General features: G+C 54.6%; 9 protein-coding genes across 9 annotated transcripts; 5 read left to right on the top strand and 4 right to left on the bottom strand.

Annotated features, from left to right (window-relative positions):
• Positions 1-99: 99 nt before the first annotated feature.
• CAOG_07063 (hypothetical protein) lies at positions 100-1,034 on the bottom strand (the record flags this gene model as incomplete). Its single annotated transcript, XM_004343737.1, has 4 exons — positions 100-310; positions 396-442; positions 557-671; positions 766-1,034. The coding sequence occupies 4 exons, from the start codon at positions 1,032-1,034 to the stop codon at positions 100-102; spliced, it is 642 nt and encodes a 213-aa protein (XP_004343787.1).
• Positions 1,035-2,593: 1,559 nt separating this feature from the next.
• On the top strand, positions 2,594-8,665 carry CAOG_07064 (hypothetical protein). The gene is made up of 4 exons (XM_004343738.2): positions 2,594-3,157; positions 3,383-3,979; positions 4,086-8,051; positions 8,140-8,665. Exons 1-4 carry the CDS (start codon positions 2,666-2,668, stop codon positions 8,503-8,505), a joined length of 5,421 nt encoding a protein of 1,806 aa, XP_004343788.1. The 5' UTR covers positions 2,594-2,665; the 3' UTR covers positions 8,506-8,665.
• A 201-nt stretch (positions 8,666-8,866) lies between these two features.
• Positions 8,867-11,597, top strand: CAOG_09034 (hypothetical protein). Its single transcript, XM_011272420.1, has 6 exons — positions 8,867-8,934; positions 9,220-9,588; positions 9,740-9,935; positions 10,012-10,297; positions 10,400-10,552; positions 10,659-11,597. The coding sequence occupies exons 1-6, from the start codon at positions 8,882-8,884 to the stop codon at positions 11,375-11,377; spliced, it is 1,776 nt and encodes a 591-aa protein (XP_011270722.1). The 5' UTR covers positions 8,867-8,881; the 3' UTR covers positions 11,378-11,597.
• On the top strand, positions 11,593-15,776 carry CAOG_09035 (hypothetical protein). The gene is made up of 7 exons (XM_011272421.1): positions 11,593-12,607; positions 13,948-14,013; positions 14,114-14,329; positions 14,429-14,500; positions 14,577-14,811; positions 14,910-15,080; positions 15,172-15,776. The coding sequence occupies exons 1-7, from the start codon at positions 11,654-11,656 to the stop codon at positions 15,510-15,512; spliced, it is 2,055 nt and encodes a 684-aa protein (XP_011270723.1). The 5' UTR covers positions 11,593-11,653; the 3' UTR covers positions 15,513-15,776.
• Positions 15,777-15,821: 45 nt separating this feature from the next.
• CAOG_07068 (hypothetical protein) lies at positions 15,822-17,162 on the top strand. Its single transcript, XM_004343742.2, has 2 exons — positions 15,822-15,968; positions 16,096-17,162. The coding sequence occupies exons 1-2, from the start codon at positions 15,851-15,853 to the stop codon at positions 17,070-17,072; spliced, it is 1,095 nt and encodes a 364-aa protein (XP_004343792.1). The 5' UTR covers positions 15,822-15,850; the 3' UTR covers positions 17,073-17,162.
• On the bottom strand, positions 17,108-18,247 carry CAOG_07069 (hypothetical protein). The gene is made up of 2 exons (XM_004343743.2): positions 18,220-18,247; positions 17,108-17,912 (listed from the first exon to the last, which is right to left on the bottom strand). The coding sequence occupies exons 1-2, from the start codon at positions 18,220-18,222 to the stop codon at positions 17,205-17,207; spliced, it is 711 nt and encodes a 236-aa protein (XP_004343793.2). The 5' UTR covers positions 18,223-18,247; the 3' UTR covers positions 17,108-17,204.
• Positions 18,248-18,551: 304 nt separating this feature from the next.
• On the top strand, positions 18,552-20,470 carry CAOG_07070 (esterase D/formylglutathione hydrolase). The gene is made up of 8 exons (XM_004343744.2): positions 18,552-18,856; positions 19,080-19,178; positions 19,309-19,356; positions 19,461-19,602; positions 19,707-19,761; positions 19,828-19,926; positions 20,026-20,091; positions 20,181-20,470. The coding sequence occupies exons 1-8, from the start codon at positions 18,580-18,582 to the stop codon at positions 20,361-20,363; spliced, it is 969 nt and encodes a 322-aa protein (XP_004343794.1). The 5' UTR covers positions 18,552-18,579; the 3' UTR covers positions 20,364-20,470.
• On the bottom strand, positions 20,466-23,419 carry CAOG_07071 (hypothetical protein). The gene is made up of 3 exons (XM_004343745.2): positions 23,335-23,419; positions 22,531-22,624; positions 20,466-22,390 (listed from the first exon to the last, which is right to left on the bottom strand). The coding sequence occupies exons 2-3, from the start codon at positions 22,615-22,617 to the stop codon at positions 20,669-20,671; spliced, it is 1,809 nt and encodes a 602-aa protein (XP_004343795.1). The 5' UTR covers positions 22,618-22,624; positions 23,335-23,419; the 3' UTR covers positions 20,466-20,668.
• Positions 23,420-23,561: 142 nt separating this feature from the next.
• Positions 23,562-25,402, bottom strand: CAOG_07072 (guanine nucleotide-binding protein). The gene is made up of 2 exons (XM_004343746.2): positions 25,219-25,402; positions 23,562-24,699 (listed from the first exon to the last, which is right to left on the bottom strand). The coding sequence occupies exons 1-2, from the start codon at positions 25,325-25,327 to the stop codon at positions 23,858-23,860; spliced, it is 951 nt and encodes a 316-aa protein (XP_004343796.1). The 5' UTR covers positions 25,328-25,402; the 3' UTR covers positions 23,562-23,857.
• Positions 25,403-25,422: the final 20 nt, after the last annotated feature.

The following is a 25,422-nucleotide window of genomic DNA, read 5'->3' on the forward strand; positions in this document are numbered from 1 at the left end:
ATGCGAGGGTGATCATTGGCATAGCCATAAACCGTCGGCTCTTCTCCGGGAACAGCGTATCCGGACTCGGTTACTGACGTCAGCCCGGGTGTCTTCTTCTTAGGCTTGAAGGAAAACGGATCGGCATATCCACTGACCGAAATGCGTGGCTCTGGGTTGGTGCTTGAGCGAGTCAGGGTGCCAGTGTTGTTGTTGCTGTTGTTGCTGCTGTTGTTGTTGTTGCTGAGTGCTCGCGGGCCCGAAGAAGCATAAGGTGAAGCACCAGATGTTGTCATGGAGCGCGGGATGATGGTGCTTGGCTTTGAGTAAACTGTAGATCTATCTGACACCGGTACGGACTGATTCAAGGAAGAGAAACTGCTTGAATTAGACAACTCGCAGCCGCTGTCACGCACTATCGGTTCGTCGAGGGCTTCTGCCGGTAGCTTGCATGGCATTCGTCCTACACGACACGAGCAGTGGGGGGGGGGAAGAATGTGAGAAACGCGTGGGTTTGTGGGAAACGCGACAGTTGCTACTCACGCGAAGTTCCAGTGTTTGATCGCACGGCTGGTACAATTTCTCGCTCAGCTGCTGGTTCAATGTCTTGCTCAGCTGGTGCTGTTTGTCGCTCGGTCATGCCAACGGCGGTCGAATCAGCGGGCGCTGGTAACGTCACGACAGTGTTTAATCTGTTTGTTTGTTTACGTCGGTCAGTACAAATGAATGTTGTCTGTACTTTTGGTTGGCTTCTATTCATCCAAAAACGGTCATCCAATGCCTTACTCGACTTGGATGTCGGATGCTGGGTCCTTTGGAGCTTGTTCAAGTTTCTGAGGCTTGGACTTGCGGCGGCAACGGCAAATGGCAACCACCACGAGAAGAATCAGGAGAAAGCCGCCGCCTCCGTTGGCGGCAGCAATAATAATGGTTGTTGAGGAGTCGCTGTCTTGGCTGTTTTGACCACTGACTGTGGCTGAAGGATCCACGGCGGTTACAGCAGTAACAAAGCCGCTACAGGCCAGGAGCGCAACAAAAACGGCTGCTGGTTGCATTTTGAGCTGGAACAAGTTTGGAACAACTTTGAGAAGAAGACTTGGTTGGACTCCAGTGGGTTTACGTGCAGTTGAGCTGTATGTGGCTCCAAGTCTGTAGGGGGGTGGTGAATGTTGATGCGGTTTTGTGAGCGCAATCTTGGTGGGAAAACAAATAAAAAAGACAAAAATAATAAAAGAATGAACCAAAAACAAAAACAAACACAAAGACGATACAAAATAAAACAACAACTGCAGTCAATTCGGCTCGGCATGACTGCAGACGTCAGGGGGAGAAAACAAAGGTTGAGGACAGGAAACACGAAGACCACAGGAAACACGAGGGGAAGACGCGAGTGTGAGCGATAGAGTGCGTGTGTGGATGTGCATGTGCATGTGCGAGATTTGCTGTCAAACAAAAAAGGTGGATCACAGCTCTTTCAAAACGCGCCAAGTCTAATTGTGGAATCTTAAAATTAAGATCTTTGTGACACGAGTTATCGCTTTTGTTTGATTTTTCATCAAACCAAAAAACCACAAGTGCACCAAATCGGGTGCGACGTTGCGGTTTTTGGCGAACGTGAAGCGAATGTTTGTGTTGGAACAGAAAAAGGGTGGACGGCCAGAAACCGCGCTACAACATCAAAGAGTGCGCGAATAGAGACACGCCCACACGCGAAAATGAGCAGAGAGCGGGGCGGACGAGAGGTCAGTGTGGATGAGGAGGACGAAAAGTCGGGTTTTGCGGGATCAGAACGAAATTTCGAAAGAATTAAGCAGCAGTTTTTGTGGCTTTTTGTTTTTTGTGTTTGGAAACGCGAGCTGTTGGAGTCAACTTGGAGGAGAATAGCAAACGACCCGAAGGAATTCTATTGCATTGCGGGAGAGAACAGGTGGAGGGGAAAGCAGCAGAAGCGAGAATACTGTATACGGCGAGGCCAAGACAAAGATGTAAAAGGGGGGGGGGGCGAGGTTTGCAACGCGCAGACACAGTGAAAGGAAGGGACTTCAGGCCCATACTGTAACCTGAGCCTTTTGAAATCCTCGATTGGTAAAGTGCGAGTGGGTGTGTGCGGGTTTTCGACGTTTCCCGCATCCAACATGAAAAACGACAATTGGATGAACGGGGGTGACTCCAGGCTGCCTGCCTGGAAATGTGAGATAAAACTCACTGACCTTGTAAAACTGTGCCAGTGTGGGTTTTGAGGTGTTGTGGCCACAGAGAGAGCGCGCGAGCGAAGAGTGAGGAAAGCGAGCCTGCCGAGAAATGGATGAAAAATGAGACTGACACAATGTCGAAACTCCAATTGGCGCGATTCGAACAAAAGAGTTGTTGTCTCACTGCGAATCTGACAATGCAGCGGACACAGCAGGAAAGACGACTGCAGAACGATGAGCAAAGTGGCAGTTTGACCTCTTTTTTTTTTTCTTTTCTTTTTTTCGCCTGTCCTGCTCCGCCTTGCCTGGTCTCGTTTCTTCGGCACAAGTCAAACACACTCGTCTCATTTTACTATCGGTTACGCTGGACTGACCTGACCTGACTTGACCGACGCAGAAAAGCTCAGTCCTTTTTTTTTCCATCTTCACTCTTTGCTCCCCAAAAAAGCGCGCTTCTCTCTCGAGGGGGACGTCCCATTGTTGATACATCAAAGATGGACTCTTTCGGGCTTGGCTTTGTGCTGCCTTCGAACGGCACCATGGTCTCGTCGTCGTCCTCGTCCCAGCAGCAGCAACAGCATCAGCAGCAGCAGCAGCAGCAACAGCAGCAGCAGGACGACTTCCACAACCACCACCACTCTGCCAGCCGGCCGATGGATCAAGATCGCCATCGCTCCAACGCCAACAACGGCGAGGACGACGATGGCAGTGCGATGGACGACGGCGACGACGACGACGACGACGATGATGATGCTGGCGAAGACGACGACGACACGCAGCGAGCGCAAGCAGACCAGCACGGCGCCACCCCAATGCAGGACGATCCGCAGCAGCAGCAACAACAGCAGCAGCAGCAGCAGCAACAACAACAGCAGCAGCAGCAGCAGCAACGAAGCTCAGACGAGGCGGCCGCGGAATGGCAGCCCGCGCTGCTGCTCTTTGGCAACCTCGACCAAGCTGGCATGCTTGAATGGGACGACGATCAGGTAAAAAAAAAAAAAAAAAAAAAAAATCAAACAGCAAACAAAATTGGAGATCTCGCTGAAAATCTGAGCCGCTGATTTCGATTGTGTTGTCGGCTATTCTTTGGTCATGCTCGAGAGTTTTGACATCTTGACGCGAAAGATCGACGCGCAATGAACAAGCACCAAAACGCGAAAGCCTTCTCACTTTTCTGAATGTTTTCGTACATATCTTGAACGTTGAAATAGGAGCTTGCACGAGAACTCGAACAAGTATCAACACATTTGCTCGAGGAACTCGGCGCCGGATTTATCTTGCAAGCATTGAAAACAGGTCCCGAATCTCGCGCCGAGCGTGCAGAGCGGATTGACACGGAACGAGCGCTGGCTGCCGTGGGCCATTCACGCAAGCATCACCGCGGTGCAAAGCGCCCGCGAGTAGTCTACACGCCAGACATGCTGCCAACGCTCTTCCCGAGCTTTTCCAAGTCGGACGTGCCGCACTTTTCCGACTTGTTCGCGCCGCAAAAGTTCAAAATCCGACCGTCGCGCGCCTTTGTCCGCTCGGCCGAACAGGAAGCAGAGCTTGGCGACGGCAGCGATGACGATGACGACGACTTGTCCAGCGCCTTGCGCTCGACCGAGGAGGTTGCTGCCTTGTCTGCTGCTGCGGGTGCTGACGGACAGGTGCCCGCTCCTCTCGACAGCACGATGACAGAGCAACTGCCACCACGCAAGCGTCCTCTCTTGGAGGAAGACTGGGACGATGAAGCTCGGCTCTTCAATAGCCCCGTCATTCTTCCCACCATGATTCGGCATGGTCGGAATGCTCGCGACACGGTGATGGTCAGTCTTGCGTGCCGCCCCCGAATCCCCTGTCTTTCTTTGTGTGTTATTGTCCAAACTAACGTCATTTTTTTGTTCTATCTTTTGTGTGTGTGCGTTTTTACAGGCCCAAGCCATCGATGCTGAAGACATTGGTCATCCTCTCGTTGCCATCAACCCGCAAGCTCAACCGCCAAAGCAGCAGCAATCACAGCAACAACCACCTCAGCCACTGCCACAGCTGGTACCGGAACAACTGGACTCTGACCAATCAGACGCCGCCAAACAAACCCCTGCCATGGTGGAGGCCGCCCTGCAGTCTCTCAAAGAGCCAGACCAGCGAGCCTACAACCTTTCCTCGCAAATTGTGTGGGAAGAGCACGTCATTACGGACACGGATCGGTACAGCGATGCCAAAGTCGTGTTTGAACCGACCGACCCTGCAATGCCGCTCTATCGCTCCAAGCCTTCCGGCGGCTATGTCGATTTGACGCCCGTCTCCAACTTGCGGCAGTTCCACTCGGCGTCGGTGACCGGATTTCTCAACCCGTACGAGCCTCTGCCAAAGTACTCCATTCTGCGCACACTCCATCAGCATGCCAAGGATGTGGCCGCCAAATTGGACGCCAAGCGCCAGGCTGACGAGCATTTGCTGACAGGAAAAGGTCTTGCGCCCATTGTGCAGGACGTGACGGGCGAAACCGCGCAGGCTCGCGCTTTTCTCGCCGCCGCACTCGCCGCCACTCCGACAACCCAGAAAGGTCGTGCAGCATCCCAGCGAAGGGCACACGCCGTTGCTCATCTCGAGCGCTTCAACGCTGCCGACACCCAGCAGTCCGCGGGAGGAGCCGACACCATCGACATCAAGGAGCCGACCGTCTACTCCATGTTTCCACTCAGCAACATGGAGCTGGCTGCACCAGAGTGGGAGGACGAGATCATTTACGACGAGACGGACGCGCCCAAGCGGCTGCCAAACACGTCGTTCATTTGGGACAAGTCGGATGGCAACCTGCTCTACGGCTCAACGGCACCCAAAACGCTCAAATTCGTCAAGTCTGCCGAGGAGATTGCCGCCGAAACGCGCCGGAGGACCAAGAAAATGTCTTGGAGGGCTCGGCAGCGCGAAAAGGAGCGCATCCAGCGTGAAAAGGCCGCAGCCATGGACGCCAAGCAGATTGCCGCCATGCAGGGCTCGGATCGATTCAATCTCTCGGGCGACCAGTGGTATCGTGCTTCGAGCGGTCTAACAGCAGATCTCTTCCGCTCGTCCACATTCACGACGCCGCTGCGGCACTCGCTGCCCGCCCTCAAGCTTCTCGAAATCTTCTTCCACACCTCCTTCACCCAGGCGTCTCTGCGCTGTGCTCATCGACCAGTGCTCAAGACCCTGCCGCCAGTGGACGGAAACGAAGGGGGTCGGTCTTGCACGCTCGCTTCCCTCGGTCGCTTCATCAAAAAGAAGGAGCACGAGCGCTTGCAAGAGCGCCAAAAGTCGGGTGGTGATGTGTTTTTCATGAAAACCCAGCGTGACCTGTCCGGCCGCGACGGCGACATTGTTCTACTCGAGTACTGCGAAGAGTTTCCGCCGTTGGTGTCGAACGTCGGCATGGTATCGCGCTTGTACAACTTGTACCGTCGCACCGAGCCTCAAGACGACAATGCCCCCGAGCTGCCGTTCGGCATGACGCGCTTCCAAGGAGCGGCAGACTCGTCGCCCTTCCTGGGTCAACTCAAGCCGGGCTCGGCGTTGCAGTACGTGGACAACACCCTCTACCTGGCACCTGCCTATCCGCACGAGATTGCCCCGACGGATTTCCTCGTCATTCGCGTCAAGGACCACCATTACATTCGTCCGATTGACGGCCTCTTTGTGCTCGGCCAAACACTCCCCAAAATCGAAGTCCCCGCGCCCAATTCCAAGAAGGCGAGTGACTTTATGCGCAACCGCGTGCAAGCCTTCATCTACCGCCAGCTCAAGCAGTCCAAGCTGAGCATCAAGAAGAACGACAAGTCTCGCCGGCCATTCGTCAAGCTCGGCGATTTGATTGCGGCATTCCCGAGCATTCCCGTGGCGATGCTGCGCAAGCGTCTCAAGATTCTGTGCGAGTGCGTGCGCAGTGGGCTGGGCGACCAAAGCGAGGAGTGGGAGCTCCGCACCAACCAGCGCATCCCGCCCGAGGAGGAGCTGCGCCAGCTGGTCACACCCGAACAAGCCTGCGCGCACGAAAGCATGCTGGCCAGTCAACAGATGCTGCGCGATTCCGGTTTTGGCGCTGACGATTTAATCCTCGAGCCACCGTCCCTGACCCCGGACGGCGATGAAGAGGACCAGGACCAGCGAATCCAGACCGAGCTCAAGCTTGCGCCGTGGAACACAACGCACACCTTCTTGGACGCGCAGCAGGGCAAGTGCCATCTCAAGCTCACTGGGCCCGGCGATCCGACTGGCGCTGGCGAGGGCTTTTCGTACATCCGAGCCCCCAGCAAGCCCATCGTTCACAATCGCGAGCGTGAAGCTGCCAAGCCAAAGCAAAAGAAGGAGCCGCACAAGACGGTGGAAGGCACCGAGTCCGACTTGCGCAAAATCCCGTTGGTCGAGGCGCGCAACATGCTGCAGCAAAAGTTTGGCATTTCTCTCTCGCAAACGTCCAAGATGCCGCGTTGGGATGTCATTGCGCTTCTTCGCAAAATGTCCTCGAGTCAAGGCGAAGGGGCCGCCGATGCGACAGATCTGTCCAAGTGGGCTCGCGGCGAGCGGCGATCTGTGCAAGAGCACCAGCAGCTGTACAAGCAAGAGTGCCAGCGATTGTTCGACTTGCAGAATCGCATTCTAGCGTCTTCGGAAGAGCTGGAATCGGAAACCGAATCGGTCGGAGACGGTGATGGCGATGAAGGCGGCGACGATTTCGATGATTTGGCCGACTTTGGAAAAGAGCTGGAAAGCGCTGCGCGCTCGAGCCATACCGAAGCCTCGGCCCTCAGGTCGATGGAGGCACGCAGTAACGAAATTGCAGAGTATCTTCAGCTGCACAAACTGCTCAAGCGATCACAGCAGGCCGCGGCTGGCGGCGATGAGGAGCAAGACGGTCAGGCGGACATGGATACTGGAGCTGATGGAGATGCGCAGGCGGAGGAAGCAACCGACATGCAGACCGAGTCCGCGGGTGCGGACGGAGCCGCTTCGACGTCTTCTTCTTCCTCTGCAGCGCCGCCTGCTTCTGCTGCCTCGGTTCCCAACCAACAGCCAGGTGAAAAGTACCGCGGCAAGCACCTCGTCATCAAGCGCAAGTTTGCCATGCCGGACGGGTCCGTGGCCGAACGCCAGGAGGTGGTGACTGATCCGCGCGTCATTGAAGCCTACCTGATTGTTCGCAACCAAGAATTGGCGGGAGTGAGCGAGGGTCGGCGCCGAAAGCTTCTCAGCCACGTTCAGCGACGACTTGCCGCTTCCCAGTCTGGCGACAACAACTCGCTGGGCGCTTCCCGCGTCCCGACAGGACGAACCAATCGATGCGGCATGTGCGGCTCCTACGAGCACACCAAGTCCAACCGCGCCTGCCCCGAGCATCCAGAGCACCTCACCTTCCAACGCAGTCGGGCCAATGCTGCTGCTCGCAAGCGCGCTGCTCAGACGGGTGTGAACACGGATGACATTGCGCGGCGCTTTGCGCAGAGCGAGTTGGCGCGCGAGCGAGACCAATCTGCGTCTCAAGTCGTTTTTGGTGAAAACGGTCTCAAGATGAAGATCAAGTTTGGTGCAAGCGGTGCAGCGACACCTACAGCCGCCAGCGGTCGACGCCCACCCAGTTCCGGTGGACGCCGCGGAGGTCGTGGCGGTTCGTCTGCTCGCAAGTCGCCCAAGAGCCGCCGTGTTCGCTTCCGTGGAGATTACGACGATGATGATGAGGACGATGACGATGACAATGTTGGTAACAGCGACGAGGACGAGGACGAGCAGAACGACTTCCGAGACGAGGAATACGATGCCTTTCGGTCGGTCGCGAGCAAACGCCGCGGCGCTGTCACTGCCACTTCCCAGCTCAATAAGGTTTTGATGGAAGTGTGCCAAGATCTTTGGAATCATCAGTCTGTAAGTCGTGCGGGTTGCGTGGAGTTGGGCTGGCTGCAGAACGCGGGTGACTGACCCGCTTTTTGATTTTTCTTTTGTTGCAATGTAGAGCACGTACTTCCGCAGTCCGGTGGACGTACATCAGTATCCCGATTACCTGCAGCATGTCCACAATCCGATGGACCTGACCACCATGCGCGCCAAGGCCAAGGGCAACAATTATCAGCGACCCGCGGAATTCTTGGAAGATTTGGCGCTGCTTGTCATCAACTCCTCGGCCTACAACGGCCACGCTGCTGAAGTCACCACTGCGGCCTTCAATCTCATGCAGCAAGGAGTGAAGCAATTGCGGAGCCGCTCGCAGGGCTTGATGGAAGCCACCGCTGCACTCGGTATTGATACGGGCGAGTTCCTCAAAGCGGCAATTCAACGGACTCAGGCCGTGTACAATGAGCATTGCACCGCGTCTGGTTAGAACTTGGCTCGATGGTGCTTTCTATTGTTTGAGTTGATGATGCCGAAACAAACAAAGATCTGGCTTGCTCTTTTTGTTTGAGAGTTGTTTTGGAGATTCTGGAAGAGGTGGGATGTGCCCCAGTTTTTGTTCAATGTACTATAATTATGCTTTTATCGAGAGTACTGTCTGTTGCGGTTCTGCGCACGCATGCAATTGTACTGTACTGGATTGAAAATAACGCAGCAAGATCAAAATTGGTTTGCGTTTATTTTCTGTGTCTCTCTGTGTGTCTCTGTCGTCCATTGCTGCTTCATTTACATCTTCTATGATAGTCCATCTACATAACACTTGCATGTTTTGTCAGTCTTTTTATTTTTTTCCACTCTTTGCCAAAATGGCTGATCTCGTTATTGCTCACTTCAACGACGTTTACAACATTGCCGAGCGGTAAGTACCAACAGTCCGACCTACAAAAGTTTGAGTTTGCATCCTCAAACATTGAACACGACTTTCCGCAAGCGAGTTGGTGTCAAGTTTGAGGCTTTTCTGCTTTTCTGAGAGTTTTACCCGCCATCGAACTCTTCTTCCATTTCTGACTCATATCCGACTCCACCTCACCGACCTCACCTTCCTAACCTCGCCAACCTCGAATCATGCATTTCTACAACTTGCTGTGACCTTGCTTGCCTTTTTGGCCTTTTGTGACTGACGGACGCTGACGCTGGTTTTCAGGACGCACGAACCGTTCGGCGGCGCTGCGCGGTTTGTGACTGCGGTGCGGACGGTTGCGCAGCCGAGCGACAAGGCGCTGGTGCTGTTCTCTGGGGACGTATTCAACCCGTCGACCATGTCCTCGGTGACCAAGGGCAAGCACATGCTGCCAGTGCTCAACGCGCTCGCGATTGACTGCGCAGTGTACGGAAACCACGACGTCGACTTTGGCGAAGAGACGCTCATCAAGCTCGCAGGCCAGTGCCCGTTCCCGTGGCTGCTGTCCAACGTCATTGACTCAAAGACCGGCCTGGCACTCGCGCAGGGCAAGGAGACGGTCATGCTCACTCGCAACGGATTCAAGATTGGCTTGATGGGGCTGATTGAACGGCAAGTTTGTTCCCTCGCTTGCATCGTACAACCATCATAAAAAAGAGCTCAGTCATGAACTGCAGCAGCTCGAGGAGGGTTGTGGTGTCTGTGAATCGACCGAAAGGGGGCTGACTTTGTGGTTGTTTGATGCTTTTTGGTGGTTTCACAGAGAATGGCTTGATACGCTTCCTTCCGCCCCGCCGACGCTGGAGTACTCGGATTTCGTCGAAGTCGGTCAGCGATTGACGCGCAAGCTGCGCGACGAGGGTGCGGACATTGTCATTGCACTCACGCACATGCGCGAGCCGAACGACGTGGAGCTCGCACGGCGTGTGGACGGATTGGATTTCGTGCTTGGCGGCCATGTATGTTGTTTGTTTTTGAAGCGTATTTGGCTGTGGGTACATACCTAACAAGGTCTGTGGTCGTTGTTGTTGGCAGGACCACTTTGACGCCGTCCACCTCGTGAACGGCACGGTGGTTGTGAAGAGCGGGACAGACTTCCGAAACCTCAGCGAAATCAAAATGCGCATGCGAGACAAGGCCAAAGACCCGTATGCATCAGATACGCGCGACCGCAGCGAGACGGCCTTTGGCTCGCTGGTGGACAAGCCCACCACGATTGAAGGACATCGCATCAGCGTCGATGTGACTTGTTTCGAGATCACGTCCCGCTTTGAGCCAGAGCCGACAATGGTCGCGATTGTTGACGATTTGTGCAAGGACTGTACGGTTTTGATTGGGTTTCTTTTCTGGAGCAGGGTTTTGGCTGGTGTTTTTTGTGCTCATCGTTGGTGTTTGTCTATCGATCTGGTTGATCTCAACTTAGTGACGGTCAAAATGCAAAAGCCCGTGGGAGAAACCACTATCGGGCTCGATTGCCGAATGGAGTCCAACCGCACGCGAGAGTCCAACATTGGCAGCTTGCTGGCAGATATTTTGCGCTCCGAGTATGGTGCCGACATTGGCTTGCTCTGCGGCGGTATGTTTTTGCGGTGCTGCTTCTCTTAAATTTACCCTCCTCGCTTTGTACTCATGCTTTCGGTGGGTTGTTGGTGTTTTTCTTTTCCTTTGTGCCTCACTTGCAGGTGCCATTCGGTCGGACGATGTTTATGGCCCGGGAGTCATCACTGCAGGAAACATTCTCGAAATTCTGCCGTTTGAGGACTGCTGCATGGTCGTGCGCGTGACTGGAGCCTCCCTCATGAAGATTTTGGAAAACGGCATCAGCATGGTGCCGAAAATGGAAGGCCGTTTCCCGCAAGTGTCAGGAGTGCGCTTTGTGTACGACCCGAGCGCCATGTCGGGCCAACGCATTGTTTTTGCACGCGTTGGCGACGACCCGGCAACCGACCGCCCTGTCGATCTGAACGCCAAGTACACGATCGCAACTCGCGCCTACATGGCCTCGGGCAAGGATGGCTACGAGGAGCTTGCAAAGGCTGAGATTGTTCGCGAGGAGGAGCAGGGCCACCTCCTTTCGACGCTCTTCCGCCGCTTTTTCCTCAAGCTCAAGGTGCTCAACGCCTTTGGCAACAGCCGTCGTGCGCTTCGCAGCGCTGTCAACCACTTCAAGGCGCACATCCACCATCCAAGCTCTGCAGAGCTGGTGGCCCCGCTGACGCCTTCGCCAACTCCCGCGGCTCAGCCCCTGCTGGCTCCTCCTGCCAGCGGCGAGCCTCCTCAGTTGAAGAAGAACCACAGCGGGCTCGAGCTTGTCGGCAAGTTCCTCAAGCTCGCCCCGACCCCTCAAGACCGGATTCTGACGGTGGCCGAGGCCGAAGCGAAGGGCGTTTCGCTTGAGTGAACGTGTTTTTGGCTTGTTTCCCTTTTCGTTCTTTTCTTTGTTTGTTGCCTTCTTTGCTGTTGGTTTTTTTAATGTTGGATTTCTGTGTGTGCGTATTTTGCTTCAATGTTGCTTCCTCCTCGCGACGGTGACGATGCGATTGCTCTGTCCTGTACCTCGGCGTCGTGTTGAAATGAGGCTTTTGCTCACTTTTCACTCAATTTCACAATTTCAATTTCAGTCTGAGTCTCTCAGTCTTGTCAGAACTCTCAGTCTCTATTTTTTATTTCTTTCACAATGTCTGGGAGTGGCAGCAGCAGCAGTGGCAGCAGTGGCAGCGGTCTGCTCCAGCATCGTCATCATCAGCACACACAGCGTGATTCAATGTCCGACGCACAGAGCATGACGGACGCGCAGGACTTTAACAGCACCTCGGCCATCTTCACATCCGCAGGCGCGCCATCGTCATTGTCAGGAACAACGCCGTTCGGGTACGACAGTGGCGGCAGCGGAGCGGGTGCTGGGGCGATGCAGATGAGCAGCGGCAGTGGCGGCAGCAGTGTGGCGCCGCCGTCGGCTGCTGTGGCTGTGGCTGCGGCGGGCGGTCCGCAGGGCTACGTCCCATCGCAGTACAGCAGCTACTCTGCCATCCGCGCTGGCGATGCGGGCGTCGAGCAGGCGATTCAGCACGAGCACCAGCGCGCCCAGCATGATGCCGAGATGCACAACCAGCATCACCACCAGCACCAGCACCAGCACCACCTCCACCACCACTCTGCAGCGGCGTTGTCATCATCATCAGCCGCAGCAGCAGCAGCAGCAGCAGCATCATCGTCATCGTCGGCAGCCCACCCGCGGACGAGCTCTGGCGGCAGCGTCGACCATCTTCAGCCACGCACGTCCGCGTCTGCGCCGTCGTTCTTCCCGCCGTCGCCTGGGAATGCGGCCGCTGCGGTGGCGAGCTCGTCGTCGAATGCCGCACCGAGTGGTGGCGGTGGCGGCGGCGGCGCGGGTGGGTTTGGGTACGGGACGAGCGTCGGCGCTGGCGTTGCTGACGACACGGACGCGTCTTCGTTCAGTCACGCTGCGTCTGCACCGACGACGCCGAGCAGCAAGCAGAAGACCTCGATTCCGTACCACCACAGCACGAGCATCATCAGCGTCGGCGCCGGCGGTCTGCACTCGAACGGAACGACCGCTGCTGGGCATCATCAGCAGGGCGAAAGCACTCCGCTGCTCAGTCCGACCATGGTAAGAAGAAACAAACGCACACACAACCCAACACCCCACACCCATTACCAAAAAGTTTGCCAGTGACATATGAAGCACCATTGTGCAAAAGTGAAGGGTTGAAGGCCGTTGGAAACATGGCATTGGGATGTACTGCGAACGCAAGGCTTTTGTTTCGCTTTGTTTCGCTTTGTTTCGCTTTGTTTTCGTTTCAAGTGCACATACACAGTGGTCATTGATCTGTCATTGATCTGTCGTGCTGTCGTGTCTCGGATCGTCGTCGCAGAAGTGGGGGTATTTCCCCCTTAGCTTTTGGCGTTCATTCCTGCTTTTTCTGAGATTTTTTTATTCCTTTTCTTCTTGTTTTCACAAATATGCCGGAAGCAGTTGAGCTGGGCGGTGTTGGTGGATTGGCGCTCGGGAGCATGAAGCAGTCGAGCAGCTCCGTCGCCCGTCACAGCAAAGCCGAGGACGAAGAGGAAGAAGGGGAAGGAACTGAGACAACAACGGGCTCGGATGAGTTTGACAGCTCCGTTCAACCAACAATCGCCACCACTTCCACGCCACACTACTACTTTGATGGCATCGATCCCGCGGGTGGCATGTCGTACGTCGCATTTGCAACGCGGCGGGCGGTGCGGTCGGCGTCGGGCATGTCCAAACGCCTCGAACCGTACGCAGTGCGCTTTCATCCGCGAACCACCGCAGTCGCTGCCGCAGCCACAGCCACAGCCACGGCCGCCACGTCAGCTGACAGACCTACAGGCACGAGGAGGATTGAAGGCGCAGGCGTTGGCGCAGACGACTACGACGACGATTTGCGCGCTGACAAGCGGTGGTCGCACAAAGATAAACGCGTTCGGATTGGCACTGCGACAATTGCCACGGCTCGGACTCGTCCATCAGACAATGATGTTGATGATGAGGATGAGGATGAAGACGACGATCAAGATGCAGACGCCAGTGCAAGCGGAGACTCATCCGACATGCCTACGACCACCACCACCACTGCCTTCGAGTCCTTGCTTCCGTCCGAGTCGCTCAGCTCGTATAGACGCGCCATTGCTTCGCTGCCGTCTCCGCCACCAAGTCCGAGCAGGTCGCCTCCATCCTTCACTGCTCGGATGCGTGGCAAACGGCCATCGCCGCTTGAATCTACGCTGTCGACCATGTCTCTCCCGCGCTCCAATTACTCGCCATCCCCGCCACTCTCGTCCGCCCACTCCCCTCTCCACTTAAGCTCAAACCCTCAGACTCACTTGGCTTTGATTTCCCGTCCAACTCCCCATCACTCGCATTCCCACCACCACCACCACCACCACCACCACCATCACAAATCTGTCCAACGCCGGGAATCGCAGGATGACGAAGGCAACGTCCTTTCCCAGCCGTATGACGACCCCGAGTTCCGTGCGCTTCTCAGCGAGGTAAGGGGCGATCGATGCTGTGTACTTCCATTGAGCAAAGTTGTGGTTGTTCTCGTACTCAAAAAAATTGGGCACAATCGTCTGCTTCGACCTTAAACAGGTGGAGGATGCCTTCCATGCCGGCATTCATCCCCAGCGGATTGCTCAAGGCAGCAGTGGCAGCTACTTTGTGCGCAATCGACAAGGCAAAATCATTGGTGTCTTCAAGCCAAAGAACGAGGAGCCGTACGGCAAACTCAACCCCAAGTGGACCAAGTGGTTTCACAAGGTCTTCCTTCCCTGTTGCTTTGGCCGAAGCTGCTTGATTCCGAACCAGGTTGGTGCTGGTTGTTATGGTTTGTTTTACTTTTGCTTTTTGTCGGGACTGGCAACTCAACCTTAATTTTTTTTCTCTCTCTCTCTTTCTGTTGCGCAGGGATACATGTCGGAAGCCGGTGCAAGCTTGATTGATCGCAAGCTGGGTCTCAATGTCGTCCCTCCCACTCGGGTATGACAACTTGCGTGAGATTGACAAGACCAGTTGGATCCATGGCTGACTCGAAATTTGCTGTTCTTTTGCCCAGGTTGTCATGCTGGCTAGCCCCTCCTTTTACTACCCAGGCTGGCGCCGAAAGGCGTCCAAGTTGAAACCTTTGCCTCCCAAAGTCGGCTCCTTCCAGCTCTTCGTCAACGGTTACAAGGATGCGATTGTCTACTTGACGCGCTTTGAGCGCGAGTCGATGCCGATTTCGACGCGATTGGAGTTTCAGCATCAGTTCGAAAGGCTTGTTATTCTAGACTACCTCATTCGCAACACTGGTGAGATGCATGGATTCGCGGTTGAGAGCGCAATTTCGGGCGATTTCCACTTGCTCACCTTTTTGTCTCGCTCGTGCTCGTCTGCCTCTCCACCTTAGATCGTGGAAACGACAATTGGCTCATTCGCTATGACGAGAAAATCGACGAGGAGGCGAGTGATAGCCCCGACTCTGAAGCGTGGGGCGTGGTGAAGGAGCCGACCATTACCATTGCTGCCATCGACAACGGTCTCGCCTTCCCCATCAAGCATCCCGACTCGTGGCGCGCGTGTACGTTTTTTGGCGATGGTGCTCGCGACGATTTCTTCCTGCTGTGCAAACGCTGACATTGATATGATCTGATTGATTGCTGTTGTTGCAGATCCGTACCACTGGGCTTGGCTGCCGTACGCCAAAGTTCCCTTCTCGGACGAAAGCCGCGACGCCTTCTTGCCGCTGCTGATGGACGAGACGTACATGGATGACCTCATTGAAGAGCTGCACACGCTGTTCAAGCAGGATGGTGGCTACGATCGAAGCAACTTCAACAAGCAAATATCTGTCTTCCGCGGCCAGCTGCAAAACCTTGTCGCTGCCTTGAAGGAGAAGCGGACTCCTCTCGATCTCATCCAGATGCCCGTCTTCACCATCAAGGAGGAGAAGAATCTCAAGCGCCGAGTGCAAATCTTTTTGAAAAAGCACCCCTTCTTCAAGCGCTTCTGAACACGTCTCGCTTTGCTTGGTTGGCCCGACCGACCGAGCGTGCTTTGTTTTGTAGCCGCAACTACGCGCTTCATTACTACTCGATTATTTTGAATTTTTTGAAACGGACGTCGTCACCTTCAGTGTTGTTTGAGTGTTTGTGTTTTGTTGCTGTTTCTTGTTGTTGTGTTGCGTTTGTTTTCTCGGCTGATTTGTTGTTGTTGTTCAGCGATTTGATCCTTTGGCTTACCATTTGAATTAAGAACGCCCCTTCTCTTTCGCCAATGATACAATTCCTGTTGACTAAACTGGGAGAAGCCAGTCCAGCTTCTTATTTTTGTTTGTGCAGCGATCTGAAAATGTCCAGCGCTGAGCTGTCTGGCTGGGAAGCATCCAAGCCGTATCGCGTGCTCCTCTACTTTGTATCGCTTGTGATTTGCCTCGTTGTCTGTCTGTGGTTGTGCCGAAATGTTCAAGGTAACGAAAAGTCCAACCATCCGCCAATCTTACCGCCACCTCACGCCGAATGCTGTTCAGAACTTTGTGCTAAATCTTGGTTTCTGCATTTCTGAACGCAACTTTTCCCCACTTTGTTTGTTCTAAGAAATTGCCCAAAGTAAGCGCCGACGCCTCGTTCAAGCCTATCTCGCGATCGCACTTGTCGCGCTTGCATTGACGTGGTACAACATTCTCTCGTTCCTGCATGTGGATTACGCACGCTACCGCGATGTTGATGCCTGGCTGGCCAAGTCCGAGTTCATGGTCAATGCATATGTGACGGTCTCAGACACGACCGAGGGCTGGTTTTGGTCGTCGCAGCTGTTGCTGTTCACGACCGTCTTCATCGTCATGCTCGTCGTGCAGAGCCGTCGCCATGCGCAGCCCGTCTGGCACACAGTGGCATACGTGTGGCTTGGCTTTGGCGGGGCGATCAGCGTTGCGTTCGCCCTCTTTGCCTGCCGATTGCAAGCGCTGCGTGCGGTCGTCAAGGCTCCCGCCAACGGCAAGAAGGAACCACCAACGACACGGGCTCAGCAGACTGGAACTGGAGGTGGCGCGCTCGGCGGGTTGAGCATGGTGGCGCTCACTGCATTGATTCTCGCTTCGGTTGGGTCGATTTTCTGCTTCCCGCTGTACGCTGGCACCCGCTGGTTCAAGTTCCACCTCTTGTTTGTGCATCTTGCGCTTGCCCTCCCTGCCGTGCTCCCAGCAGCGAAGGGGTCGTCGTCGTCGTCGTCAGTGCAGACACCCTCCCGCTCGTACATTTTGCTCCTCGCCACGATCGCGTGCCTGTCGTTGGGCCACCATCTCGTACTGTGGCGCGCCTTGCTGAGTGGCCCAGGCGCGTTTGACACTATGACCCTCCTGCATGCGGGCTTTGCTCACTTTTGCCAAGCCGGCATTTCGTGGGATGCTGTTTTTGTGACTTTGCTGGCGACCCTATTTGCTGGTATTGAAAGCGGAGTGTTGGTCTCAGCAAGCGTATTTGTTGGGAGCGTCGTCTTGTCGCCAGCTGTCGCGTTTGCCCTATTTCTGATCCGCAGCGAGATGGCGCAGCAGCAACACGCCAAGAAGCAATAACACAACCCCTTTTGATTTTTAGATGAATACTGATGCATTTTCGCGCATTTCCAAAGTTATTCAATAACAATTACAGATGACACACAAACGCTATTAAGCTGTCCTACAACAAAGACAACAAACTCTTAACGATCAGCACGCACTCTCGTCGGATGGCGGAATGCCCAAGTTTACCGCTGAGGCGTCAAACATGGGCGCATCACTGCCTGTATATTGGAGTTGTTGTTGGAGCTCTTGGGGCTGCTGCTGCTGCTGCTGCTGCTGCTCGGCCAGCTGCTGCTCTTCAGCGAGGCGCTCTTGCTCGTGGTGAGCCATAATGTCTTGGAGCATGGCTTCCGCCTGGACTGCGACGGCGGACGACTTTTTAAAGCTGCGCATCCGCAGTGCCGGCAGCACGGCTTTGTTTCCTGAAAAGTTCTTGACGAGCTCGAGCGTCTTGTGGACGGTGAGGTCTGGCGCCTGGAAGCCCGAGTTGTACTCTGCAGTCTCGGAGGCAATCCGGGCGTCGAGTGCGTCTTCGCGCGCGGCCTTTGTGCGTGACTTGCGCGAGGCATGCTCCTGCCTGATTTCATCGAGCTGTTGGTCGTTCCTGCGCAGGTAGGCCTGGATGAGGACGTGCATCTCGACCTCGAGGACCTGGGTCGTCTCTGTGCTGACGTGCTGCTGGAACCAGCTGACGCGCTGCACCAGCGGATCGACCTGTCTGTGTGCGTGGTCGTCCTTGGACATTGTGACGCGGTTGAGCCGCAGGACGCTCCGTGCCATGCGCTTGGCCTCGCGCGACTCTGGGTGGATGACCTTCTCGGCCTTGACGGCGGCCTTTGCCGGCTTGAGCTTTGGCTGTCACCCCCATTCGCACGCAGAAGCAGAAGCAGAAACATGATATATGAGTTAGTGTTGAAAAGTCAGAAACGGGTCGTCGTCGGCGGGGTTCACTGTGGGGATGGATTGATGCTGCCACATGGAAACCATGGGGCGTTCAGTGAGTTTGCATTGGGGGGGAGAGAACGAAGGATGGGTCACTGGTTGAGGTTTCAATAGCCCCCAAAATGAAGTAATATTCAACAAAAGCAAAGGGTGGAGGAGTGAAGTGAGGCGTGTGGGGGTGGGGATGGAAACGAGAAGGGGGGCAAAGTGAGTGAGTTACCATTGCAGACTAATACTGTGAAGAGACGACTGAATGGAACTGAGGGGAACTGAGTGGAACTGTGTTGACAGAAGGAAAGTAACGTAACGAAATAGTAAAGAGAGCGCCAACAATGAAAGTAGTATTGCACTGGAGAGGGAAAGAGCGGGAAACAATGGCAGAGTTCTCCATTACAGCACATTACGGTACAGAATTGCCACTCAGCTCAGCTCAGCTCAGCGCAGCTCAGATCGCACTCCCATCATTCTCCCACTAGTTGAACCTCGTTTTAATGAATATCTTGATCTGAGTATCTGACTATGATGATGATCTCGTCGTGCTCACTCCACCTTCTTGTTGGTTACTTTCTACTCGCAATCAATGTCGTCCTCCGACGCCGCCGCCTCGTCTTCTGACGCCAATGCAACTGCAATGCAGATCGACGCTGCCACTGAAGCCGCGCCGCCGACGCCGACCATCACCGAGGTCTCCTCGGCCAAGTGCTTTGGTGGCGTGGTCAAGCAGTTCAAGCATCGCAGCGCAGTGCTCGACTGCGACATGACCTTCGTCGTCTTCCTCCCTGCAGCTGCACGCGTCATTGACGTCGCAAACAAGGAACGCAACCCGCAGGACGTCCCTGCGCTCTACTGGCTCTCTGGTAAAGACCGAACGCTCAAAAGGCTCAAAAGGCTCAGACAGTGTTAGAAAGCTCAGAAAAGCTCAGAAAAGCTCATATATATGTGGAAGTGGACAAGGTCTCGCTCAGACAATGAATCCTTCTCTATTGCGCAGAGCTGGTTGAGGCGCTCGTCGCTGCTCACAATCTGTCACTGACCGGATTTTGTTCCAAATCACTCTTCACTCTTGCTGTACTGTGCTAGGATTGACTTGCAATGATCAGAACTTTATTACCAAGGCAGGAGCTCAGCGCGCGGCTGCCAAGCACGACATCATCCTCGTCTGCCCGGACACTTCCCCTCGTAAAACAAACGCAAAGACGGTGCATTCGCCGCTCATAGAGATGCTCCCCCCCCCCCATTTGCGTGTGTGTTATGTGCTGTAATGTTGACTCTTTCATTTTTGGTCCTGGTTTTGTGCGCTCACGTTTAGGTGGATGCAACATTCCCGGTGAAACCGATTCGTGGGACTTTGGTGCAGGTTGGTGAACTGATATGATTCTGACGTTCGTGACAACGTGCACGCATGTAGAGCCGTGTGAGGTGGGCACTGACGAAATCTTGTGAAATCGTGGGCTCGCTCAGGCGCCGGATTTTATGTGGACGCGACCGAGGACAAGTGGAGCAAACACTACAACATGTACACTTACATCACTGCCGAGCTGCAGGCCATCGTGGAAGAGAACTTTAACGTCAACCCAGAGAGGCAATCCATTTTCGGCCACAGGTAAACCAGAGGATTTTTGGGCGCGTAACGTTTGAGCGTACCGTAGCGGCGTAACTTGTGTAAAACTGATCTGTTTGTTGTGGATTTGCTTTGCTTACTTAAAGCATGGGAGGTCATGGCGCTCTGATTTGCGCCCTGAAAAACCCTGGCATGTACAAGGTAAGGCTTCGCGCACTCCGCAGGGTTTGTGACTGCCGCTTAACTCACCCTTGCTGCAACTTGCAGTCTGTCTCCGCATTCGCACCAATTTGCCACCCGACTCAATGCCCGTGGGGCACCAAGGCCTTCTCGGGTTATTTGGGTGCCGACAAGGAAACCTGGAAGGTCGGGGTCACTGCTATTTGCTACTGCTGCTTCGTTGCTTGTGCTGCGGCCATGCGTCGCTCATCCACGCTTGCATGCCTTGCTGTTGGGTCCTTGTAGGAGTGGGATGCTACGCTTTTGACCGAATCGTACAACGGACCCCGAATGGAGGTTCTGATTGACCAGGTACGATGTGTGCAAATGCCCATCTGTCGCTTTTTTATATTTATACATTAGCGGTTTACATCCACTCATCGCGCCGCTACCCTTGACAGGGCACCGATGACAAGTGGTACAATGAGAAGCAGCTTCAACCGGAGCCGTTTGTGGCAGCTTGTGCGCAAAACGGCATTGCTGTCTTGCTGAGAAAGCAGGCTGGCTACGACCACGGGTACTACTTTATTGCCACGTTCATTGACAGCCACATTGAGCACCACGCTCGCTTCCTCAAGAATTAATTGGAAGGAACATGCTCCACTTTGATGGGACGCCGTGCCTTTGTGTCTCTCCGCTCTTCTCGTTTCGATAAACTGCGCGTGGGTGGATGGAAAAAATACAAAACCACTTTTTTTTTTTTTTCCCGGTGTTCTTCAGAAACAGCATCACAAAGCATCACCACACCCAAACCACAACTATCAACGCATGCACGAGAGAGATATCAGCCGGCAACTCGACGAAAGACAGCGACAGCAAAAATAATGAAATATCAAGACAAAAAAAAAAAACAGCAACAACAGCTATCAGCTCCGTCATGGCGCAGCTTTCAGAAAAGGGACACAGATGATGTGCGCGAGCCCATGCCACTCGACGAACTGGACGAGAACGAGTGCCAGTCGTTGTACTCGCGAATGCTCAGGCTAATGGACGACAGCCAGATGGTAAAGTCAGCCGACGTATCAGTCACAAAGAAAGTGGGTGTGTCTTGACCCTGGAATTGGACAGTCATCGAGTTTTGACGGCCAGGATTCTCGTTCCCTGTGGACTTGTGCACAGAGTCTGCAGTAGCCAAGTTCCACTCGGCGAGCGGCTCGTCCGATCGCGCAAACGTCTCAGGATTCCTCCAGCAGCGCAGCTGAGTGCCATCCAAGCGGGAGTAGTAGCGAGGGCCAGACAGCTCGCCTCCCGTTTGCACAACCAAGAAACCCGTGGTCTTGGCTCCGGCGTGCTCCTGCAGGTAGATGCGGCCGCGCACCTCAATGTCAGTCGTGATGAGCTGCGGTGCGTTGTCCTTGAGTGTTAGCTGAAGCATTTGCGAGGAACCAGCAATGGTCGCGGGAGAATGCCAGAAGGAGGTGGCGCCAAGGTAGTGAATGTTGGGGAGCGACCAGCTTGCAGCACCGTTCTCGCTCCTTGTAGCAGAGCGGGATGGCCTGTTTCCAAAGCCGAGGGCGTTTTTAAGCTTGGTAGGTGTGCTAACCTTCACCGGGGCCGAAGGAACAATGGCAAAGACCTCCACTGCGACTTCAAAGTTGCTCGACACATGACTGAACACAACATTTGCGTTAATCGTCAGTGCACTTCGGTCGAGGAGGTCGATGGCATCGGTTGAGAAAGTTTCAGTGCGGGAGCTCAGCACGCAAAACACACGGGTGCCAGGGGCGGTTCTTGTCAGCATGGCGGGGTGGAGAACAATGCTCTCGAGCGCGAGCGAACCAGGGTTGACAATAGTGGGCAAGGTGGTGGGTTTTGACAAGCGCTGGTTCAGATCGTTTTGTAGCTTGGCCAGACGGAACAAGTTTGATCGGATACGGACCAGCTCAATCTTGGCAGACTCAACGTCGCCGCTCACCTTTTCTGTGCCGCGCAGCACAGGCAAGATGCCGGTTTCAAAGTCCATGAGACGATTGGTCTTCCGTTGAACGTCGCTCAGCAGCGCTTGAATCGAGGCAGCATTGACCTCGCTGCTGTTGAGCGCAGCCTCCACGCGATACGCAAACTTGGACGTGTCAAGCGTGGCAGCCTCCACCGTGGTCGACCCGTGCTCTGCCGTCGAGTTGGTGACTTGACGAGAGAATCGGTGGGAAACGGGCCGAGCTGCGGCAACAGGTGCTGGCGCAGGAGCAGCTTTTTCAACCACGGCAGGACGAGCGGGAGTAGACTGGTCGAAGACGAGCTTGAGCGCGTCCACAAACTCCTTCTCATCAAGAGGAATGTGTTGGTGCAGCAGGCTAGTAAAGTCCACCATCGAGGCTGGCTGACGGTTGGCAATCGGAGTCAAGCTGTTCTCGTCTTGCTCCGTCTCGAAATCGTCGGTTGCCTTGGCTGGTGACGCGTACGACTTGCTCGACGCAACGGGGCTGGCCGGCTTGGCCGGTGACTTTCCTGCGGGACTCGAGGATCGGATCGAACCGCCAAATCGGGAGCGACGAGGAGTGATAGGCTCCTCCGCGGGCAGTGTGACCTTGGGCTGTGCGTACTGGGTGCCGTACAGTGCGACGAGACGCTCGCGGTTTGCAGCACGTTCTTTCGCCTTACGCTCGTGCTCCTGTGCACAGATGGGAAAATCCAAGCAAACCAAAACAAACATCAAAAGTGCAATGCTCGGTTGAGCGAACTTGTACAACACGTAATAACGCACGACGAATGCCACTTGGCAAGTTTCGTTTGGAGAGAATAGTCACCAACCTGTAGGGCCGCATTGAGGCCAGAGTCTTGTTCAAGCATCGACATGCGAGACACCCGACGCGGGGTTACTTCCATAACAGAGCTCATTTTCGTTCTGCAAGTCGAGAAGCACAAACGAACAAAAGCAGTGAGTTGGTGTGCATACGAACGGGGCTTTTGGGGTTTTCGAAGAGCGGGCGGGTGAGTTGGTTTGTTGATCTGCAGTCCGACGTTGATCTCTGCTCTGATGAGAAACAGCAAAAACCGTTTTTTTTTTTTTTTTGAAACGGTTTCGTTTCACAACCGAGTTCGCTTCGTTTCGGAACTCGTTTCAAGTTTCTTGTAGATTCGCTTTGACTTCATCTTCAGCCTGATCACGCCGACTCTCCCTCTCAGACGAGCACACACGTAGTGCTTGTAAATGGTGTGGAAGTGCGTGCCATGCGACACGGTCACGCTCGACTGACAGAGCGCTGACAGGAGCCCAACATTCCTCCTTGGCATTTTTCGGATTTTGAGTTTGAGTTTGAGTTTGAGTTTGAAAGGAACGGCTTTTTTGATTTTGCTCTCTCGTCCGGTGGATCGTAGTCGTGGGTGAAGAGAGGGGTTGGCGTGATGGCTGGGTGGCAGGATTGGATCCATCAAGGTCAGAGTGTTGGGGAAAGCGGGAGGGGGAAGAACGCAGTCAAAAAAAAAAAATGAACGAACAAACGGCTCCATTCAGTTTGGCTGCTCGTCCTTTGCGCTCGATCTCTGCGCTGCTCTCCTCCTGCTCCCTCGGGTCTTCGGGTACGGCTGCAATACCAGCATATTCAATGTGCTTACATGTGTCAAACGAGCAGGAGGGGAGCTCAGGTCTTCAACGGAAAATTGTAAAAGTCAAAATTGATGGACTGAACCAGAATTCTCGCCCAAAATGAAAAAAAAAAAGTGGAAAAAAAAAAAGAACAAGAAAAACCGTTTCTTCCAACCGCAAAAAAAAAAAAAAAACGCGCCAACTGCTGCTGCTCCGAAAAGAAAAGAGTTACAAAAGACAGGGGAAAGAAAGTTGAGGGGCATTAAAAAAAACTGTGTTCAATGTTTTCAAAAAATTGCCGGGGTAACAGACAAGCATGCACAAGGGGAAATCCGGGAGAGAGGGGTGAAGATGAAGATCTTGTTTTAGTGTGTGTGTGTCGCCTAGGACACCGAAAAGACACAAACGCCAAGCCGCTTGACAGACGTTTGGGGGGAAAAAGCCCGTCGGCGCAAGTAGGCAAAACAACGCAGAAAACAGCATCTCACTCAAACAAAAACAACCAGGTCGGGGGGAAATCATAAAACTACTCAAGAGCACGCGGGACGTCGCTTAAGCGTGGCGGGTGACTTGCCAGACACGGATGACGTTGTCAGTGTAGCCAGCAAAGAGGGTCTGGCCGTCAGCAGACCAGGCGAGGGAGATGCACTGGGGAAGCTGGGACTTCTTGCCGACCGAGAGGAACTCGGGGCGGAGGTCGTCGACAAGGTTCTTGGACTCGAGATCCCAGATCTTGATCGAGGCGCCAGAGGCAGCGCAGAGCCAGTAGCGGTTGGGCGAGAAGACGAGGGCGTTGATCTCGTCGCCAGCCTCGAGGGTGTAGAGGTGCTTGCCCTCGTTGAGGTCCCAGAGCATGGCAACGCCGTCCTTGCCGCCGGAGGCGCAGAGGGAACCGTCGGGGGAGACAGTGACGGTGTTGACGTAGCCAGTGTGGCCGTAGTGGTTGGTGCGGAGCTTGCAGTTGTTGAGGTTCCAGACCTTGACGACGCGGTCCCAGCCGACCGAGACAATGTTGGGGTTGCTGGTGTTGGGCGAGAAGCGGACGCTCGAGACCCACTCGGAGTGGCCGTCCTCCTGGATGACAAACTTGCACTCGCCGAGGGTGTTCCACAGGCGGATGGACTTGTCGCGCGAGCCAGAGACGATCTGACGGTTGTCGGCCGAGAAGGCGACCGAGAGGACGTCAGAGGTGTGGCCGACAAAGCGGCGGGTGGTGACGCCAGAGTTCAGGTCCCACAGGCGGAGGGTGTGATCCCACGAGCCGGAGAGGGCGAACTGGCCGTCAGACGAGATGACAACGTCCGAGACAAAGTGGTTGTGGCCCTGGAGGCGACGCTTGGGGACGCCGTAGTTGGTCTCATCGCGGGTGAGGTTCCAGATGATGAGGGACTTGTCTGTGGAGGTGAAGGAGAGGAGAGAGGTGAGTTTGCAAGATTGGGATTGGTTTCGAACTCGACAACTTCAACAGCCCGGACACCCGCAAGAGGTCGTGCTCTGCATCCCCCTCCGGTTGCCAATCCGATGCACAACAATGTGATGAATCGGATTGACGCCAGAGGAGGGCCGCGAGATGCGTCGATGATGGCAAAGGGCGGCGGGTACAAGGTAGAGCAGCGCGCCAAAAACGATCCGCATCTGGCGGGAAAACAAATCTCGCCGGCTCCTGCCTCGCGTTTGCTCGCGCTTTGGTCCGCGTTCCCCTCGCAAGTGCACTCTTATTGCTCATTCGCAGCCATGCACGATGACTGACGCTGTTCCATCTCGCCATCCACTGCACAAAACGACACGAGAAGCGACGTCTCTTTTTTTTTTTCTTTTTTTCTTTTTTTTCTTTTTTTTTTTTTTTGGTTCCTCTCGTCCTTCTTCCTCTAACTTTGCCCCGCAACGCAGCAGCATGATGAATTGAGACGTACCGCGCGAGGCAGAGACAAGGAGATCGGGGACCTCGGGGGTGGTGGCGATCTGGGTGACCCAGCCAGAGTGGCCCTTGAGGGTGCCGCGAAGAGTAAGCTGTTCCGCCATTGTGTGAATTTGGGTTGGAAAAGAAGAGAGCGAGCAACGACTCCTAAACAAGAAGAACAAGAAGGAAATAGCAAGGAGGAAGAAGAAGAAGAAGC

The sequence above is a fragment of the Capsaspora owczarzaki genome (assembly GCF_000151315.2).
Source record: "Capsaspora owczarzaki ATCC 30864 unplaced genomic scaffold supercont2.13, whole genome shotgun sequence".
In the NCBI taxonomy this organism is placed as follows: domain Eukaryota; class Filasterea; order Ministeriida; family Capsasporidae; genus Capsaspora; species Capsaspora owczarzaki.